The sequence below is a fragment of the Gopherus flavomarginatus genome, chromosome 11, assembly GCF_025201925.1.
Source record: "Gopherus flavomarginatus isolate rGopFla2 chromosome 11, rGopFla2.mat.asm, whole genome shotgun sequence".
Lineage (NCBI taxonomy): Eukaryota > Metazoa > Chordata > Testudines > Testudinidae > Gopherus > Gopherus flavomarginatus.
The window spans coordinates 1925531-1946128 of NC_066627.1; the positions used below are offsets into that span (position 1 = coordinate 1925531).

The 20598-nt window shown below is 43.6% G+C and overlaps 1 protein-coding gene and 1 pseudogene across 1 annotated transcript; both read left to right on the forward strand.

Moving 5' to 3' along the window:
• Positions 1-1853: 1853 nt before the first annotated feature.
• LOC127031875 (olfactory receptor 49-like) lies at positions 1854-2797 on the forward strand (annotated as a pseudogene).
• A 7266-nt stretch (positions 2798-10063) lies between these two features.
• LOC127031871 (olfactory receptor 49-like) lies at positions 10064-11008 on the forward strand. The gene has a single exon (XM_050918889.1). The coding sequence runs from the start codon at positions 10064-10066 to the stop codon at positions 11006-11008; it is 945 nt and encodes a 314-aa protein (XP_050774846.1).
• Positions 11009-20598: the final 9590 nt, after the last annotated feature.

Below are 20598 nucleotides of genomic sequence, written 5' to 3' on the forward strand. Positions count from 1 at the left end.
TTTCTCCTTGTCCTACATTCAGTGGACATGGAGAACAATTAATCCCCATCCTCTGTAGAACAGCCTGTAACATATTGGAAAACTGTTATTGGCTCTACTCTCAGTCGTCTTTTCTCAAGACTAAACATGCCTATTTTTTAAACCATTGATCATAGTAAGGTTTTCTAGCCCTTTTATCATTTTTGTTGCTTCACTCCTAGATCTTCTCCAATTACTTGACTGTTTTAAAAGTGTGGAATCCAGAATAGGACAGAGTACTGCTGCTGCAGGGACACCAGTGCCCAGCAAATCTGGACAATTAGGTCCCGCATTATAAACAGAACGCTCCTGTGAATAGCCTCAGTATGATATTAGCCTTTTTTGCAACCACTTCGCTGACTCATATTCAATTTATGATCTACGATAACACTCAGATCCTTTTCAGCAGTACTAATGCTTCACCAGTTATTCCCCATTTTGTAGCTGTGCATCTAGAATTTTTCTTCCTCAGTATAGTACTTTGCACTTGTCTTTATTGAATTCCATTGTGTTGATTTCAGATAAATTCGTCAATTTTTCAAGGTTGGTTTGATTTTTAATCCTGTCCTCCCAAGTCCTAGAAACATCTTCCACCTTGTTGTCATCTGCAAATTTTGTAAGCGTAATTGCCAATCCATTATACATGTCAGTAATGAAAATATTGAGTTGTACTGGACTCAGCACAGATCCTTGCAGGAGTCCACAAGACACTTTCCCTCACTTTGAAATTGAATCACTGATACCTGGTCTTTGAGTTCAGTTTTGCACCCACTTCACAGTAATTTTATGTAAACCACATTTCCCTACTTTGATTATGAGAATGTCACATGGAATTATGTCACATACCTTACTAAAATCAAGCTATGTCATGTCTACAGCTTCCTAACTCTCCAGCAGACCAATAACCAGTTAAAAGAAGGAAATTAGAATGGTTTAGCTTGATTTATTCTTGAAAAATTCATGTTAGCTATTACTTAAAACCCTATTATCGTCTCGGTGCTTACAACTTGATTGTTAAAAAATTTGTTCCAGTATCTTTCCAGGTATAGAAGCTAGGATGTATAGTCTATAATTCCCAGGTCCTCTTTGTCCTCTTTTTTAAAGACAGGGACTATTTTTCATCTGACTTTTGCCTTTGTGATTAAGAAACTAGAAGGATATCCAATTAACATGGCACAGATTAAATGGACTAAAAAGTGGGTACTGAACGGTCTTAAACTGGAATTATATATGGACAATCATCACTGAGTGTGGGTGGGTTTAGTGGAGTCCCACAGGGTTTGGTTCTTGGCCCTGTACTTTTTAATATTTTTATCAAGGACCAGGATGAAAACAAAAAGACAAAACTTTCATATGAGGGTATATAATCATTGAAACCACTTTCCAAGGCTTGTGGTGGATTTTGCATCACTGGTAATTTTAAAATAAAGCTTTGATTCTTTTTTTTTAAAGCTATGCTCTAGTTCTAACAGTAACTAATTCAGGGACCTTCCTTGGTCTGTTCTATAGAGGGGATCAGGATAGATGATCATACTGCTGCCTTCTGGCCTTATAATCAATGAAAAAATGTGGCAAAACTTATGAATGTTTAAAATAAAATAATTTTCATTCTCCCTTCCCCTCCAGTTCTCTCTCTCTCTAACTATCAGTAATTGTTTTTAGTTCCTCTGTCAGGATTGTTTCATTGAGCCCATATCTGTTAGACACTCAGTTCCCATTGAAGAGATTAGTGCTATTTATTTACAGATTTTTCCTTTAAGTGTTCTGTCCCTATTGTCCAATAGGTTCTGGTTTTGACATGTTTTTAATATTTTTTCTTTAAAGATGAGTGAAGAATGAAGAACCAGACCATGGTGGTGGAATTCATCATTGTGGGACTGTCCAACAAGCACCATGTCAACTTCATCCTGTTTGCGGTTTTATCAGTTGTTTTCTTATTGACTGTGATAGGAAACATCATTGTTGTCACCCTCTCTTTGGTGGACCATCGCCTCCAGTCCATCATGTATTTCTTCCTCAGGAACTTCTCCCTCTTGGAAATCTGTTTCACCTCTGTCATCATGCCAAGTTTCCTCTACAGTATCCTGACAGAGAGAAAACTTATTCCCCTCCCTGATTGTTTCCTTCACCTGTTGGTTTTCTTCCTCCTGGGCACTTGTGTATTTTTCCATGTGGCTATCATGTCCTTTGACCACTACACGGCTATCTGTGGTCCCTTGCGTTATGGCACCATCATGAATGGCAGGGTCTGCTTTCAGTTAGTGCTGGGCTGCTGGGTGATGAGTTTTCTCTTAATATTTCCTCCAATATTTATGGTTGTGCTGTTACCATTCTGTGGCCCCAATGTCATAAACCACTTCTACTGCGACACAGCCGCATTGCTCCAACTCTCCTGTGTAGACACGGAACACATTGAGGTAATGCTCTTGGTTGCAGCTGTAGTGGTCTTACCTGGCACTTTAACAGTCACCATAATTTCCTATGGCTGTATCATCTGTACTATCATTAGATCCCATTCACCAGAGGAAGGAAAAAGGCCTTTTCCACCTGCTCTGCTCACCTCACAGTTGTTGTGATATTGTACAGTAGTGCCATCTTCAGGTACATCCGACCAGGTCAGCGGGGCACTCAGGACTTTGACAAAGTTGTGTCCCTGGTGTACTGTGTGGTGACTCAACTCTTTAACCCTTACATCTACGCTCTCCACAACGAACAAGTCAAACAGGCTCTGAAGGACATATTTGGCCGGACAATTTCTAAATTCCTGAGGATATCATGAAAATCTGTAACCCCAAAGATACAGGAGTGAAGAGAACATGGATGGTCCTTGACTTCGTGCCTGGCTTCACAATAGGCTTGGTGAGTCCTGAGCTGTTAACAGGTGTGAATTTATCTCCTCTTGTCTAGGTTGAAAAATTATATGCCCAAAAGGGATCGTCAGATCATCAAGTGTGAGCTCCTAATAATACATACCACAGAATTCCACCAATTAGTTATGCACTGAGACTAGTAACTCGCATCTAATGAAAGTGTGTCTTCCTGAACGGCATCCAGGCTTGACTGGAAGACTTCAAGAGATGGAGACTCTTTCTTGGTACTTTGTTCCCAAAATAGAAATTGTTAGGCTTTTCTTGGTGAAATGAAACACTAAGCACAATTCATTTTGGGAAGAATGTTTCCTTAACATCTTGCTAAATTGTTGAAAAGTGAAAATTTTTTATTTTTGAAGATGTTGAAATAAATGTTTTCAATTATTATTTTCCATTTTTTTGTGGTCAGGTCTATTCTTTGAATTCACACTGAATTCACAAATACTTTTAGCTGACCTGAAACTGTATTTTTTACATAAGAAATTATTCATCTGAAAAAATTCTCCTGGCTCTGTCATTTCAAAGTGTGGTTTTAGCATCCAGTCAATAGTTTTTGTTCTACCTTTCTCTGTTAGGGGCACTTCCGCTGGAAAAGGAGTACAAGAAACACTGGTCTTTAGATATTCAACACACAGGAGGGATAAATGGCTCCTCACGAGGCTAAAACTCTGCTTAGTTGCTAAGATATGTGCACATCTTACTGTTTTGGTTGCCTCATCTCTAGTACCCTGCCTTGGTCTGCTTGTTTGTACCATTCCCCTATTATGCCACTTTGTTAGTAGCACTGTTTTTCCTGTTAACTCTGAGATATTTGGACTGAGATCAGCACTCCTTTCCACTGGGCATTAAATAGACAACTACAAGAGAGAACTCCGGCAAATGTAACTCTTCTAATCAAATGAATAGAGTTGGATAATGAGAAATATTTGGTTTCCTTTTCGCTCTTGGAAGGGGATATTCTCAAGGGTGCAAGTGGAGGTCAGGGGCAAATCCTGGCTTCACTGAAATCTTTCTTGCTTCAAAGGTCATTGTCCAAGTGAAGGCCAGTGGGTTCCTCCAGTGGGTTCCTCTTGACACTTCCTCAGATATAAGCAATTTGTCTCCATTTTATAGACCCGTCATGTCGTATCCCCGTCCTACCAATCATCTCTCATGCACTATTAAGACATCGTCTCCATCCTGCAATTGGCCATTGATGCCAGCTTGTTTTATCCACTTTACATTTTCAAACAGGCAGCTTCATGCTCTCCTCCATGCTGTCCCTCAGGACTAAGGTGAAGATTTTGTTACGAGTATTTTTAGTAAAAGTCAGGGACAGGTCACGGGCAATAAAGAAAAATTCACAGAAGCCGTGACCTGTCCCTGACTTTTACTAAAAATATCCATGATAAAATGGGAAGCTGCTGGGCAGCTGCAGGGACTGGTTGGGAGCTCTGGGGTGCATGGAGCTCCAGCGTCCCACTCCATCCACTGCTTGGAACTGCAGGGGTACCCGTGCTGCCCGCTGCAGGCAGTGAGCAAGAGGAGTCCCCCTGCCACATGTTGTGAGTAGGGAGCTGTGGGGGTCCCTCACTGCATGCAGTAGGTGGGGGGATGTGGGGGTCCCCCTGCCACCCACTGAGGGCAGGGACGCTGCAGAACCCTGCAGCTCCCAGCCACCACAGGCTGAAGTCACAGAGGTCTATGGAAGTCATGGATTAAGTGATTTCAGTGCCAAAATCGTAGCCTTACTCACGCTAAGGAAGAGCATCCAATAAACGTCTGCAAAACCTACTGAGCTCCATCAAAATCTCCTCTGCTCTGATTTCTTCCACACAAACTTGACAGCTGTTTTGCTGAGCTCAATGTGCATCATGCTGACGGACGCTATCTCACAGATTTCCCGGCCAATTCTTGTCTTATATTTTGTGGCCTCTTCTGGGCAGGGGCTCTGGCTTTGTACAGTACTTAGCACAATGGGACGCTGGTCTGCGACATGGAGCCTATAGGACTAGCCTGCTTGCTTGCATTGATACATCTTTTCTTATAGTTTAAGTGTTTGGTTTATTGTAATAGGTTTATAGATTTATATTAAGGTAAGTTTGGCTGTAATGCAAGAAACCTACAGGCCATATCTTGTATGTTACTCTGAGGCAAAGTTAGCAAATCAGTACCGAGACCTTTTACTCAGAAAGCAAAGTTGACCTTTATCTTGTTACCCGAATAGCTCAGTACCCACCCCTATGTCTATGACCTTTTATCTAAACCAATAGACAATGGAGAATGGCATGTGGGGGGGGGGTTCAATGTTATACTCACAGACTTACCAGGTACACCACAAGGGAACTTATATGGTAGGTACATGTCATCAATATGCACAAACATACTAGCCTATGGAGTAAGTGTTCCCTAACATTTTGTGGGTGAGGAATGAAATTTGGGCATAGGAGGAAGGATTTCCGGCACTTGTGCCCTACACAAGAGGTGACCCACCTCGCTAGAGTACTCTGCTCTATCATTCTCACTTCCTTCCTCCACTCTCTCTCTCTGTTCTATCTATCTACAATGACTCCTACTATCAGTCAGCTGGACTTGTTCTTCTTAAACTTTAAGTTTCGAGGGAACTAGGATCAGCTTGGTTTCTCTAAGTTTTATTCTTAGTTTGTTTATTAGGTTTTGATTTTAAGTTAGTCAAGTAAACCCTAATTTAGTTTTGATAGCTTCTAGCATTAGCTTTTTCTAAGCACTTCATCCTTCACCCAAGAATTGAGAAACCTGAACTGCAAGGCTGGTCCTGTGTCTCTTACCACCAGGTTATCAAGGAAGGGCATGAGCATCTTAACCAAAGCTTTGTTGTATATAATATTATATTCACATATGTATCTTTTGAATAGCAGTAAATGCAATTGTAACTGTGTAACACTGGGTATTTTACCATTTACATACTATTCCTGATTTTAATAAAAAGTCTTTATGGCTCTATCTGACTTAGTGTGAGCTTCGTGTCACAACCCCAAAGGTCTTTCATAAATTCTGTGGAGCCTGATTCAGGACAAGAATTTTTATCTTCTGATCAAACAGACTGGCGAGCCTAAAACCCATATGAATTAATATTAACAATTAAGTAGTATTAGTGTTAATTAACTAAATTACATTAAATAAAATTAAATAACATTTAAATTGATAAATTAAATGAATGTTATTAACAAACCCGAAATCAGGCTATAGACAGGCGTTTCTAGGCTTGTCAACAGCAGTTGTCTCCCTTAGGCAAATGGCTCACCATCTGCAAAGGCAAGGCAGTTTGGTAGCCAAAGGCACACAAGAAAGTGACGTGACCAGCATCACATCCAACCACCATTGGCTGCCTTAATCCAATGGATCAGGTACAAACTTTGCAGATGGGCCTGCCTTTTCCCCGTGAGAGTGAGGGAGACTCCACCGGATGAGTTTGGGGATTGTAATCCTGCCCCTCAATCACTCAGTGAGAAACCGCACTCCTAGGCAAGACCACAATATAAATGATAGATAATGATAATAGCAGTGTATGAAACCCAGTGGGAGTTTCTCCAGTGACTACAATAAGGTCAGTATTTCACTGGTGTCTAGTTCAAATTCACTTTCAATGTCATCAGGATTCATAACTGCCCTTTGTGCCTTTGGGAATTACCTGTGTACCCGTTCAGAACATTTCCCCAATGGAAGTGACTGAAACGAGGACCAAGAACTGAAAATCTCCCACATGAAACTCAATGACAAGTTATTCTGAGACAGTCTCATAGTTGGGGTCAGACACCTGGTTACTCCTGGTATTGTGCCTGGACACAAACGACATTGCGTGATGTGGTGTGACAGAGCAATAAGCTTCTACTCTCAATATGTTTCATTCTTTTGGGCCACCTTCAACTCCATTCCCCGGCCAACTGGTCCTTTGGCTATTTGGGCTCTGTGGAGCCTAGATGCTTTTAAAAATCCCATTAGGTGCCTAAATATCTTTACCAGTCCAGCCCTAAGTGACTTGCCTGAGCTTGCGGAGGGGTGGGTGGGAAAAGCAGGAATTAAACACTGCTTTCCCAAGCCTTGTTCTAATATGTTAAGCACAAGAATGTCAGTTATAAGGGCATCTAACTCTGTCCAAGTTTGCTGAATCTTTTCCCTGTCTTGCCAAGAAAACAATTGAGGTGGGAGATGGTCATAGAACCCATTGTCTTCTCCGTGTGGAAGAGAGACATCACATTGTAATGTTCTTTCCTAAAACATTCAGTAGAATGGATCAGACTTGAGTTCTCTGAGTGTTGTTAGCAAACTCATCTGCTAATTGGTCTCAGAGGTCCCAGCCACCAATGACAGACAAGAAAACCAGAGTCTACAACTGTTATAAATGAGGGATTATTTGACAGAGGCAGTGATCACCCAAGTTTATTCCATCCCTCTGTTACACAGAGGCATAAATCGCAGACCTATTTTGGAGCATCTCAATTCAGCACCTGCAGGCTTTGTGTGCTAATTTTGGCTCATGTTCCATGTACTCCATCATTGCATGATCTGAGCGAGAATGCACAAGATGTGATTGCAGATTGGGATGTGAAAGAAATCATGGTTTGAAGAACTTTGTGAGTAATTTTTTTTTCTTCTTTGTTTTGTTTTGGGTACAAGATTGAGACCACCTGTCTGGGATCCCAGTCCCACTGTGTTAGGAAAATAGGGTGGCTCTCCTAAAATTATTCAGTCTTATTGTGAAACGAGACACAAATGTACGGCTATGATAAAAAGAATACTCAGGGGCCAGGGAAGTCGAATATAGCTGTGAGAATATTATGAGAAATCGGCTAGATGACCCTTGCGGTCCCTTCTAAAGTTATGGTTCTAGATTCTATAAGTAGAGGTAACACATAGTAACAGAGGTAACAGCTGCCAATTTTTAATGTCTAATAATGATCAAGGCACTGGTGAGATCAGAGAACGAATTTCAAGGTGCACATTGTGGAGGTTTTGCAGATTTTTCAAGGGTATGCAAAGTGGAGGTTTCCTTTTACCTTAGGATACAGAATGCTGCTATCTCCAATGACTGGGATTCCCCATCCTCCCATGGCCAAATGTTCTAGCACTGAACTATCCTTATAGTTAGAAACTTTTACCTACTATCTAAGGCAAATCTCCCCGGCTGCAGATTAACTGCATTACTTGTTCCACATTCAGCAGGTGTGGAGAACAATTGATCACTGTCTTCTATATACAACCCTTCAGTTATTCAAAGATTAAACATGCCTCATTTTTTAAACCTTTCCTCATGGTCAAGTTTTCTAACCCTTTCAGCATTTTTTTTTGCACCCTTCTAGACCCTTTCCAACTAGTCTGCATCTTTCCTAAAGTGTGAAATCCAGAAGTGGCCACAGCACCCTAGCCGAGACCTTACCAGGGACAACTGCCTCCCCGTTAATGCACCCCAGAATGATATTAGCCTCTGTTTGGTAACTGCATCTCATTGGATTAATGTTCAATTTGTGGTCAGCTCTAGCTCCCAGATCCTGTGCAGCCATATGGCCTCCTAGCTAGTTATTCCTCATTTTGCACTTGTGCATTTCATTTCTTTCTTCCTAAGTGTAGTACTTTGCAGTTGTCTTTACGGAGTTTGATCTTGGTGAATTCAGAGTAATTCTCCAATGTGTCAATGTAATGTTGATTTCTAATCCTGTCCTTCACAGCGCTAGCAACCTCTCCCAGCCTGCAAAACCATGCTCTGACGTATCCCTAGTCTCTGTTTGTCAGAAGCTGGGAATGGGCGACGGGATGGATCACTTGATTAATCCCTGTTCTGTTCATTCCCTCTGGGGCTCCTGACATTGGCCAATGTTGGAAGACAGGACACCAGGCCAGATGGACCATTGGTCTGACCCAGTGTGGCTGTTCTTATGTGGTGTCATCTGATAATTTTATAAGCATAATCTTCCCTCCATTATCCACATCATTAGTGAAAATATTGAATTGTACTGGCTGCAGGACAGATCCCTGCAGGACTCCACTAGATAAAGTCCCACACTATGACAGTGAGCTGCTGATAGCTCTCTGTGAGTAAAGTCTTTCACCTAGTTGTGCACCCTCCTTACAGTAATTTAATCTTCACCATCATTCTCCAGTCTGCTTATGAGAATGTGATGTGGGGCTGTGTCAAACACCCACTAAAAATCAAGATACATCACAGCTACAGCTTTCGATCTATCCACCAGACCGGTAATGCTGTCAAAGAAAGAAATTGCTTTGATTTGGCATGATTTATTCATGATAAATCCATGTTGGTTTTTACTTAAAACCCAATTATCCTCTAGGTGCTTACAACCTGTGGCTAAATCATTTGTCCCAGTACCTTTCCAGGTATTGAACTTAGGCGGACTGGTCTATAAATCCTCAGTCCTCTTCATTCCTGTTTGTTTTTTAAAGATAGGTACTATTTTTCATGTAAATTTTGACACTTTGACTAAGAAACAAGAATGATACACACTTGACGTGAGACACTTTACATGAATTACAAAGTGGGTACCTGCCATGTCTCCACCAGGAATTGTATACGGTGCATCATGGAGCGGGTGTATCTCTGGTGGAGTCCCAAAGGGATCAGTTCTCGGACCGGTGCTTTTTTAAAATATTTATCAATGACCTGGAGGAAAAGCAAAACAAACAAAAGATGACCAGTGATGGTATTTAATCACTGGAACAACTTACTAAGAATTGTGCTTTGGACTCTTCATCCTTGGACATTTTTAACTTCAGAATTGTCTGTCCCTCTCAAGACTATGCTCTAGGTCTAACAGGAGTTAACTGAGGGAAATTGTTGGTCTATGCAAGAGGTCAAAGAAGATGATCACAGTGGTGCCTTTGGGCCTTATAATCCAGGAATACATGAAAAATTGGGGTAAAATATTCTTATTAAAAATTATTTTCATTCTTTCATCCCTTCCGGTTCTCTCTCTCTCTCTCCCCTCCCCTCCTCCTTAAAGTATCAAATATTCTCCTCTAAGATCCTGTCTTTGGTTCTGGTTTTCCCATCAGGCTTTTCCCATGGAGCCCAAGTCTATTAGGTACCCAATTCCCATTAATGATGTGTATTCTATTGATTTACAGAATTTTTCCTGCAAACATTCCATTCACTCTGTTTTTGACGTGCTTCTTCATTTTTTTCTTTTAAGAATGATCTCAGAATGAAGAACCAGAGCACCATGGTGGAATTCATCATCTTGGGCCTGTCCAACAGCCACCGTTTAAACATCACCCTGTTTGTGGTTCTATTAGTTATCTTCCTGTTGACCATAATGGGTAACATCACTGTTGTCAGCCTCTCTTTGGTGGACCATCGCCTCCAGTCGCCCATGTATTATTTCCTGAGGAACTTCTCTTTTTTGGAAATTTGTTTCACCTCTGTCATCATGCCCAGGTTCCTCTACAGCCTCCTGACAGAGAGAAAATCTATTTCCCTCCCTGGTTGTTTCCTTCAGTTGTTGTTGTTCTTTGTCCTGGGCACCTGTATATTTTTCCATGTGGGTATGATGTCCTTTGACCGCTACATGGCTATCTGCCGTCCCTTGCATTACGGCACCATCATGAATGGCAGGGTCTGCTTCCAGTTAGTGCTGGGCTGCTGGGTGATGAGTTTTCTCTTAATATTTCCTCCAACATTTATAGTTGTGCTGTTACCATTCTGTGGCCCCAATGTCATAAACCACTTCTACTGCGACACGGCCGCATTGCTCCAACTCTCCCGTGTAGACACGGGACACATTGAGGTAATGCTCTTGGTTTCAGCAACGATTATCTTACTTGGTACTTTAACAGTCACTATTGTTTCCTATGGCTGTATCATCTCCACTATCATGCGCATCCCGTCCACCACAGGAAGGAAAAAAGCCTTTTCCACTTGCTCCGCTCACCTGATGGTGGTTGTGATATTGTACAGCAGCTCCATCTTCAGGTACATCCGACCAGAACAGCGGGGAGCGAGGGACTTTGACAAAGTCGTGTCCTTTCTGTACTCTGTGGTTGCTCAACTCTTTAACCCCTACATCTACGCTCTCCGCAACGAACAAGTCAAACAGGTTCTGAAGGGCGTCTGTGGCAGAGCATTTTCTAAATCTGTGAGGTTCTCATGAAAATCCCAAACTGCAAAGATGCAGGAATGAAGAGAGCATGGATGGTCATTTACTTCTTGCCAGGCTTCACAATGGGGTTGGTGGGTCCTCAGCAGTACACAGTGTGAATTTGTCTCTCCGTATCCAGATTAATGGATCATAAAGCCAGAAGGGGCAATTATGTCATCTCGTCTGACCTTCTGCATAAAACAGACATGAGAATTCCATCTAGTTAGCTTTGCATTCAGACTAGTAACTTCTGCCTGAGGAAAGCATATCTTCTTGAATTGCATCCAGTCTTGATCTGAAGACTTTAAGAGATGGAGAATCTTTCTTTATAGTTTGTTCCAAAAATGGAAATTATTAGGTTTTTTCTTGCTGAAATGAAATACAGAACGACATTCAGTTTGCATTGAACTAAACATCTTTCCTTTCAGATCTAGCTACATTTTTGGACAAAATATTATTTGAAAAGAAAAAAAGAGAGACCTTTTCTTTTCAAAGATGTTAAACTGAAAGGTTTTGAATTTTTCAAAATTATGTTTTTCAATGTTTTTTGTGTCCAATGTGAATTCAGAGAATCCTTCTGAATTCCCAATTACTTTTAGCTGACCCAAAACTTCTATTTTTTACAGAAGAAATTATTCATCTGAAAAAAAATTCCCCCCACTCTGTTTGTAATTCCAACTAGTGTGGTTTTAACAATGTTTTAACCAGTCAATGGTTCTTGTTCTACCTTTCTGTGCAAGGGGCACTTCCTATGGAAAATGGATACAAGAAACACTTTTAGATATTCAATCCACAGGCAGGATGAACGGCTCCTCACAGAGCCTAAAATGACTCCTTGGTTGCTGAGATCTGTGCACATTTTATTGTATCAGTTACTTTGTCTCTGGTACCCTGCCTTGCTCCAGTTGTTTGTACCATTTCCCTGTGATGCTTTGTCTTTATGCAGTATTGTTGGTAGTACTGTTTTCTTGTTAACTCTGAGCTATTTGAACAGAGATCAGAACCCCTGGCCGCTGGACATTAAATAGACAAAAATAAGAGCTCCAGAGCCTTGCAGAGCTTATAACCGAATGCAGGGCCAGCTCTAGCCATTTTGCCTCCCCAAGCATGGCAGCAGCCTCTGGTAATTGGCTGAGCCTTAACCAGTGGGCAGGGCGTTCACTCAGGCCAGGGCTTTATAAAGCTGCGCACAAGCGACCAGGGAGCTTAGCGAACGGGAGCTGCTAACAGGGAGTTTCGCAAGGGAGTTTGGAAGGGAAGTAGGAAGGGAGTGGGGGTCCCCTGTCGGTCTCATCTGTGACCCATTGGTCCTCCTGAACCTATAAACCAAGCCACATCCAAAACTTTTCTGTTTAAAGCAGAGCAGAGCGGACAGGGAGCTGCAGACGGGAATTTGAGAGAGTTTGACAGAGGGAGGCTTACAATGGTTAGGAGGACCCACAACACCTGTGCCAGGACTGCTTCTGTCTCCTCCACCTGCGCCTGTACCCAGACAGAGCACCAAAGCATGGATGCTTTTACCCAGATTCTGGTGTGGGCTTGCAAAGACTGTAACTTGCAATTTCCACTTACTGATATCCAGGCTGGGGGTGGCATCCAATGTGAAAGGTGCCTACTGGTGGAATCTCTCAGGCAGCAGATGGGAGAGCTACAGGAGGAGGTGGCTAGGCTGAGGAACGTCCATATCCATGAGCAATTCCTGGACAGTATCCATGTGGAGACAGCTGACATAGCTGTCCTAGTTCACGGGACTACTGACACACCAGTGGAGGAGGAGATGGCTCAGGGTGGACACTGGCAGCTGGTTACTTCTGGCAGCAGGCAGTGCTCCACCCATGCTGCAAAACATCCTGCTGTGGTAATAGATAACCGTTATGCTCTTCTTGATACAGGAGAGAAGGAATCACCCCCAACAGTTAAGGAGGCGAAGCCTCATACCCCGAAGGCTGGGAGGTCTGCTCCCACCACTGATAATAAGAAACGTAGGGTAGTGGTGGTTGGAGACTCTCTGCTGAGGGGGACGGAGACACCCATCTGTCGCCCTGACCATTCATCCCGGGAGGTATGCTGCCTGCCAGGGGCCCGTGTCCGAGATGTTACAGAGGCATTGTCGAGGATTATCCGGCCTTCTGACTACTACCCCATGCTACTGATCCATGTGGGCACAAATGATACTGTGAGGTGTGAAACCGAGCAGATCAAGAGTGACTACAGGGCTCTGGGAGTACGGATTCAGGAGTTTGGAGCGCAGGTGGTATTCTCTTCGATTCTTCCTGTCGAAGGTAGGGGTCCGGGCAGAGACAGATGCATCGTGGAGGTGAATGCCTGGCTGCGAAGATGGTGTCGCCAGGAGGGCTTTGGCTTCCTCGACCACGGGATGCTATTTGAGGAAGGACTGCTAGGAACAGATGGCATTCACGTTTCAAAGAGGGGAAAGGCCTTATTTGTGCACAGACTGGCTAACCTAGTAAGGTGGGCTTTAAACTAGGTTCGATGGGGACAGGTGAGCAAACCCCACAGGTAAGTGGGGAACAAGACCTGGGAGATGGGTCAGAAACAGGAGGGAGCGTGGGCTATAATGGCAGAGAGAAAGGAGGGTCAGGGCAAAGCTGGGAGGCAAGATCAAACCAGTATCTTAGAGGCCTATATACAAATGCAAGAAGTATGGGTAATAAGCAGGAAGAACTGGAAGTGCTAATAAATAAATACAACTATGACATTGTTGGCATTACTGAAACTTGGTGGGATAATACACACGACTGGAATGTTGGTGTGGATGGGTATAGTTTGCTCAGGAAGGATAGACAGGGGAAAAAGGGAGGAGGTGTTGCCTTATATATTAAAAATCTACACACTTGGACTGAGGTTTGGAGATGGACATAGGAGATGGAAGTATTGAGAGTCTCTGGGTTAGGTTAAAAGGGGTAAAAAACACAGGTGATGTCGTGCTGGGAGTCTACTACAGGCCACCTAATCAGGTGGAAGAGGTGGATGAGGCTTTTTTCAAACAACTAACAAAATCATCCAAAGCCCAAGATTTGGTGGTGATGGTGGACTTCAACTATCCAGATATATGTTGGGAAAATAACACCGCGGGGCACAGACTATCCAATAAGTTCCTGGACTGCATTGCAGACAACTTTTCATTTCAGAAAGTTGAAAAAGCTACAAGGGGGGAAGCTGTTCTAGACTTCATTTTAACAAATAGGGAGGAACTCGTTGAGAATTTGAAAGTAGAAGGAAGCTTGGGTGAAAGTGATCATGAAATCATAGAGTTTGCAATTCTAAGGAAGGGTAGAAGGGAGTACGGCAAAATAGAGACAATGGATTTCAGGAAGGCGGATTTTGGTAAGCTCAGAGAGCTGATAGGTAAGGTCCCATGGGAATCAAGACTGAGGGGAAAAAAAACTGAGGAGAGTTGGCAGTTTTTCAAAGGGACACTATTAAAGGCCCAAAAGCAAGCTATTCCGATGGTTAGGAAAGATAGAAAATGTGGCAAAAGACCACCATGGCTTAACCACGAGATCTTGCGTGACCTACAAAATAAAAAGGAGTCATATAAAAAATGGAAACTAGGTCAGATTACAAAGGATGAATATAGGCAAATAACACAGGAATGCAGAGGCAAGATTAGAAAGGCAAAGGCACAAAATGAGCTCAAACTAGCTATGGGAATAAAGGGGAACAAGAAGACTTTTTATCAATACATTAGAAGCAAGAGGAAGACCAAGGACAGGGTAGGCCCACTGCTCAGTGAGGAGGGGGAAACAGTAACGGGAGACTTGGAAATGGCAGAGAGGCTTAATGACTTCTTTGTTTCGGTCTTCACTGAGAAGTCTGAAGGAATGTCTAATATAGTGAATGCTTATGGGAAGAGGGTAGGTTTAGAAGATAAAATAAAAAAAGAGCAAGTAAAAAATCACTTAGAAAAGTTAGATGCCTGCACGTCACCAGGGCCTGATGAAATGCATCCTAGAATACTCAAGGAGTTAATAGAGGAGGTATCTGAGCCTCTAGCTATTATCTTTGGGAAATCATGGGAGACAGGGGAGATTCCAGAAGACTGGAAAAGGACAAATATAGTGCTCATCTATAAAAAGGGAAATAAAAACAACCCAGGAAACTACGGACCAGTTAGTTTAACTTCTGTGCCAGGGAAGATAGTGGAGCATGTAATTAAAGAAATCATCTGCAAACTCTTGGAAGGTGGTAAGGTGATAGGGAATAGCCAGCATGGATTTGTAAAGAACAAAACATGTCAAACTAATCTGATAGCATTCTTTGATAGGATAACGAGCCTTGTGGATAAGGGAGAAGTGGTGGATGTGATATACCTAGACTTTGGTAAGGCATTTGATATGGTCTCTCATGATATTCTTATATATAAACTAGGAAAGTACAATTTAGATGGGGCTACTATAAGGTGGGTGCATAACTGGCTGGATAACTGTACTCAGAGAGTAGTTATTAATGGCTCCCAATCTTGCTGGAAAGGTATAACAAGTGGGGTTCCACAGGAGTCTGTTTTGGGACCGGCTCTGTTCAATACCTTCATCAATGATTTAGATGTTGGCATAGAAAGTACGCTTGTTAAGTTTGCGGATGATACCAAACTGGGAGGGATTGCAACTGCTTTGGAAGACAGGGTCAAAATTCAAAATGATCTGGACAAATTGGAGAAATGGTCTGAGGTAAACAGGATGAAGTTCAATAAAGATAAATGCAAAGTGCTCCACTTAGGTAGGAACAATCAGTTTCACACATACAGAATGGGAAGAGACTGTCTAGGAAGGAATATGGCAGAAAAAGATCTAGGGGTCATAGTGGACCACAAGCTTAATATGAGTCAACAGTGTGATACTGTTGCAAAAAAAGCAAATGTGATTCTGGGATGCATTAACAGGTGTGTTGTAAACAAGACATGAGAAGTCATTCTTCTGCTTTACTCTGCGCTGGTTAGGCCTCAACTGGAGTATTGTGTCCAGTTCCGGGCACCACATTTCAAGAAAGATGTGGAGAAATTGGAGAAGGTCCAGAGAAGAGCAACAAGAATGATTAAAGGTCTTGAGAACATGACCTATGAAGGAAGGCTGAAGGAATTGGGTTTGTTTAGTTTGGAAAAGAGAAGACTGAGAGGGACATGATAACAGTTTTCAGGTATCTAAAAGGGTGTCATCAGGAGGAGGGAGAAAACTTGTTCACCTTAGCCTCCAATGATAAAACAAGAAGCAATGGGCTTAAACTGCAGCAAGGGAGATTTAGGTTGGACATTAGGAAAAAGTTCCTAACTGTCAGGGTAGTAAAACACTGGAATAGATTGCCTAGGGAAGTTGTGGAATCTCCATCTCTGGAGATATTTAAGAGTAGATTAAATAAATGTCTTTTAGGGATCGTCTAGACAGTATTTGGTCCTGCCATGAGGGCAGGGGACTGGACTCGATGACCTCTCGAGGTCCCTTCCAGTCCTAGAGTCTATGAGTCTATGAGCACGCCGTGGGGGGCGCTCTGCCGCTTGCCGGTCCCGCGGCTCTGGTGGATCTCCCACAGACGTGGCTGCAGAGGGTCCGCTGGTCCTGCGGCTCCGGTGGACCTCCCGCAGGAGTGCAGCCGGCAGAGTGCCCCACACGGCACACCGCCCCAAGCACGTGCTTGGTGTGCTGGGGCCTGAAGCTGGCCCTCACTGAATGAATAGTGATGTACAGTAAGGCGAAAGGTTTGGTTTCCTCTTAGACCTTGTAAGGGCATTTTTTCAAAGGCGCAAGTAGAGGTCGGGGGAAATCCTGGCTCCACTGGAATCTGTCTTTCTTCAAAGGTCCTTTCCCTAGCTTGTCTGCAGTGTCGTTGTAGCTGTGTCGATCCCAGGATATTAGAAACACAATGTGGGCGAGGTCATACATTTTATTGGACCAAAGTAGCTAGTCCAGTAGAAGATACTTGATACTGTTGAAAAGCAACAGTAGCACACAGCAATATGTGCTTCACCCAACAAGTGTCTCTAATTTTTCTCCCTCGTTGTTTTGGAAATCTCACCACTGCTTCGTGTTCTTCCGCTGGGTTCACTCTTGACACTTCATGAAATATAAGCAATCTGTCTTCATTTTATAGCCCACCACATCCTAGCCAAACCCTACCAGTCGTCTCTCATGCACTAGTAAGACATCGACTCTTTCCTGCAATTGGCCATTGATGCCAGCATGTTTTATCCACTCTAGGTTCTCAAAGAAGCAGCTTCATGCTTTCCTCCATGCTGCTCCGCATGATTAGGAAGAGCACCCAGTAAACATCTGCAAAGCTACATCATTCACCTTCAAACTCTCCTCTGCTGTGATTCCTTCCACACAAGCTTGACAGCTGTTTTGCTGAGTCCACTGTGCATCATGCTAATGGATGCTATCTCACAGATTTCCCAGCTGATTCTTTTCTTATATTTTGTGACTTCTTCTGGGAAGGGGCTCTGGCTTTGTACTGTAATTAGCACAATGGGATGCTGGCCTGTGACAGGCGTTTCTAGGCTTGTCAACAGCAGTTGTCTCCCCCAAGCAAATGGCTCACCATCTGCAAAGGCAAGGCAGTTTCGTAGCCAAAGCACACAAGAAAGTGACATGACCAGCACCACGTCTGACCACCATTGGCTGCCTTAATCCAATGGATCAGGTACAAACTTTGCAGCTGGGCCTGGCTTTTCCCCGTGAGAGTGAGGGAGACTCAGCCGGATGAGTTTGGGGATTGTAATCCTGCCCCTCAATCACTCAGTGAGAAACCGCACTCCTAGGCATGGCCACAATGTAAAAGATAGATAATGATAATAGCAGTGTATGAAACCCAGTGGGAGTTTCTCCAGTGACTTTGATAAGGTCAGGATTTCACTCTGGTGTCTAGTTCAAATTCACTTTCAATGTCATCAAGATTCATAACTGCCCTTCGTGCCTTTGGGAATTACCCGTGTACCTGTTCAGAACATTTCCCCAATGGAAGTGACTGAAATGAGGACCAAGAACTGAAAATCTCCCACATGAAACTCAATGACAAGTTATTCTGAGACAGCCTCATAGTTGGGGTCAGATACCTGGTTACTCCTAGTATTTTGCCTGGACACAAATGAAATTACGTGATGTGGTGTGACAGAATATTAGCGCTTCTGTTCTGAATGTGCTTCATTCTTTTCGGTCACCTTCCACTCTGTTCCACAGCCAGCTGGTCCTTTGGTTATTGGTGCTTTGTGGTGACTTGGATATTACATCCCCAGGAAGTGTCAAGTTTCTGTGCTTCCGTCCTGTGCTTATTTATCCTACCGTTACTCACTTTGAATAATTCCTCTCTGTGTGAGAATCCCCAGTGGAGAAACAAAGGAAGGATGTTCTTATTCACATGTAAGTGGGGTCTGAATGAGCGCTGTGTATTAAAACTCCTAGAGAAATATTGTTGAAAGAGGAAGGGTTTGGAGATGCGCTCAGGACCTTGTCTGAAAAAAGAAAAAAGACAGATTCTGTTTGTGATGCAGAGAGCAGCCATCCCTGCAGGTGAACATGTGCGTCCTCATGCTCCATTCTCCAACTCTGTAATTATCTCTGCATGGACACCAGAATCTTAGCAGGAGTGCCCGAGAGCCCACTAGATGAGCTGTGGAAGAGGACTTCAGGAGCCGACCTTGTTTGCATGGACAAACTCCCCCTACATAGGTGCTCACTGAGCATGATGGGGCTGCTTTGCCCAAATTATCATATTTGGCAGGTGTTGGATCACAAGCCTCTTTTGTATTGGGGGCAGGGGTAATCAGGGGAATTATCTTTGTTGTGTGAATCAGGGGCAGCAGAACTGTGCTTGGCGTGCCCTGGGTGCCCTCGGCTAAATGGCACTTGCAAGGCAAGGGACAGGGGTGCCAAAGCCCAGTGAGTTGAGAGAGGCTGGATGTATAGACCTGCACTTGGTGATGTGGGCCCAGCCTAGGGTGTCTAGGTACCATTTGTCCCTTCCTCTCTCTGCTGTGTAATTGCTGACCTGGTAAAGACTCAATGGAGTGTCCTACTGCACATCAACAGAGCTGAAAACACTGATAACCAGACCTCAGCATTAGGGCTACTTTGGGACAATCAGGCTCCCCCACTAAGAGCTGAAATCACTGAAAGCTATGTTCAGTGGGGGGGCCTCAAGACATCCAAGAGAGTGCAGAGCAGAGTGGCGAGCAGGCAGCTGGCAGGGCAACCAGTGGAGCAGAGTGACAAGCAGACGGCAGGGAGGCCGGCGGAGTGGAGTGGTGGCAAGTGTCCGGCAGGGAGGCCAGCGGAGCGGAGTGGCTAGCGACTGGCAGGGAGGCCGGCGGAGTGGAGTGACAAGCTTCAGGTAGGGAGGCTGGCAAAGCAGAATGGAATGGCAAGTGGCCGGCAGGGAGGCCGGCGAAGCAGAGCGGAGTGGCAAGCGGCCGGCAGGGAGGCCGGCAGAGTGGAGCGGTGGCAAGTGGCCAGCAGGGAGCCTGTCTAGCGGAGTGGCAAGCGGCCGGCAGGGAGGCCAGCGGAGCAGAGCGGTGACAAGAGGCTGGCAGGGTGACTGATGCCAGAGTGAGCACCTGGACAACAAAGCGAGCATATGGGTCTCTAACTCTTTCCAAGTTTTCTGTAACTTTTCTGTATTTTGCCACAAAAACAAGTGAGCTGGCAGATGGTGACAGAACCCACTGACTTCTCCATGTGGAAGAGAGAGACACATAACATTGTCCTGCTCTTTCCTAAAACATTCAGTAGAATGGATCAGAAGTGAGTTCTCTGAATGTTGTCAGCAAACTCATTAGTAAACTCAAAGGTCCCACCCAGCAATGAGGGACAAGAACACCGGAGATTACAACTCATAAATGGGAACTGAAAAAGGAGGGATTGTTTGACAGAGGCAGCAATCACCCACGTTTATCCCAGTGTCCTATTCTATAAGTAGCCATGAATCGACAGACCTATTTTAGAGCATCTCAATTCAGCAGCTGTAGGATTTGTGAGGTAGTTTGGTTCATGTTCCATGTAATTCTATGGTCTCCATCACTGTTGAGAGTGAGTGAGAATGCACAGGGTGTGATTGCAGGGAGGGCTTTGAACAAAATCATGATCGAAAGAGCTTTGTTGTTTTGTGTTATGAGACTGAGACCCCCCGGCTGGGATACCAGTCCCACTGTGCTAGGCAAAGAGGGTCACTTTCCCAGTATAGGGGTGAAATGTGACACATATTTATGGATATGATAATCAAATAGTTGGGGAGACAGGAGAATAGACATAGAAGTGAGAATATTATGGTAAATTTAATAAGCAACAGTAGCACACAGCAGATGATAATCTTTATTGTTTCCTACTTATCATGGTGTTGGTGAGATGTATTTGAAGGTGAACAATCTGGTGGTTTTGCAGATTTTTGCAAGGCATCAGTCTTTGAGGCTTGCTTTCACCTTAGGATACAGAATGGTGCTACCATTATCTTTGGAATCCTTTAATGGGATATATTGAATTAGGAAACTTTAAGATTGATTTCATTTTGTTGGTCAAATTATGTCTGGTGTCCTACAGCCCAAGACCCCGCAAAAAATTCCATGACCTCCAGCTGTAAACCCAACCGAATAGATGATC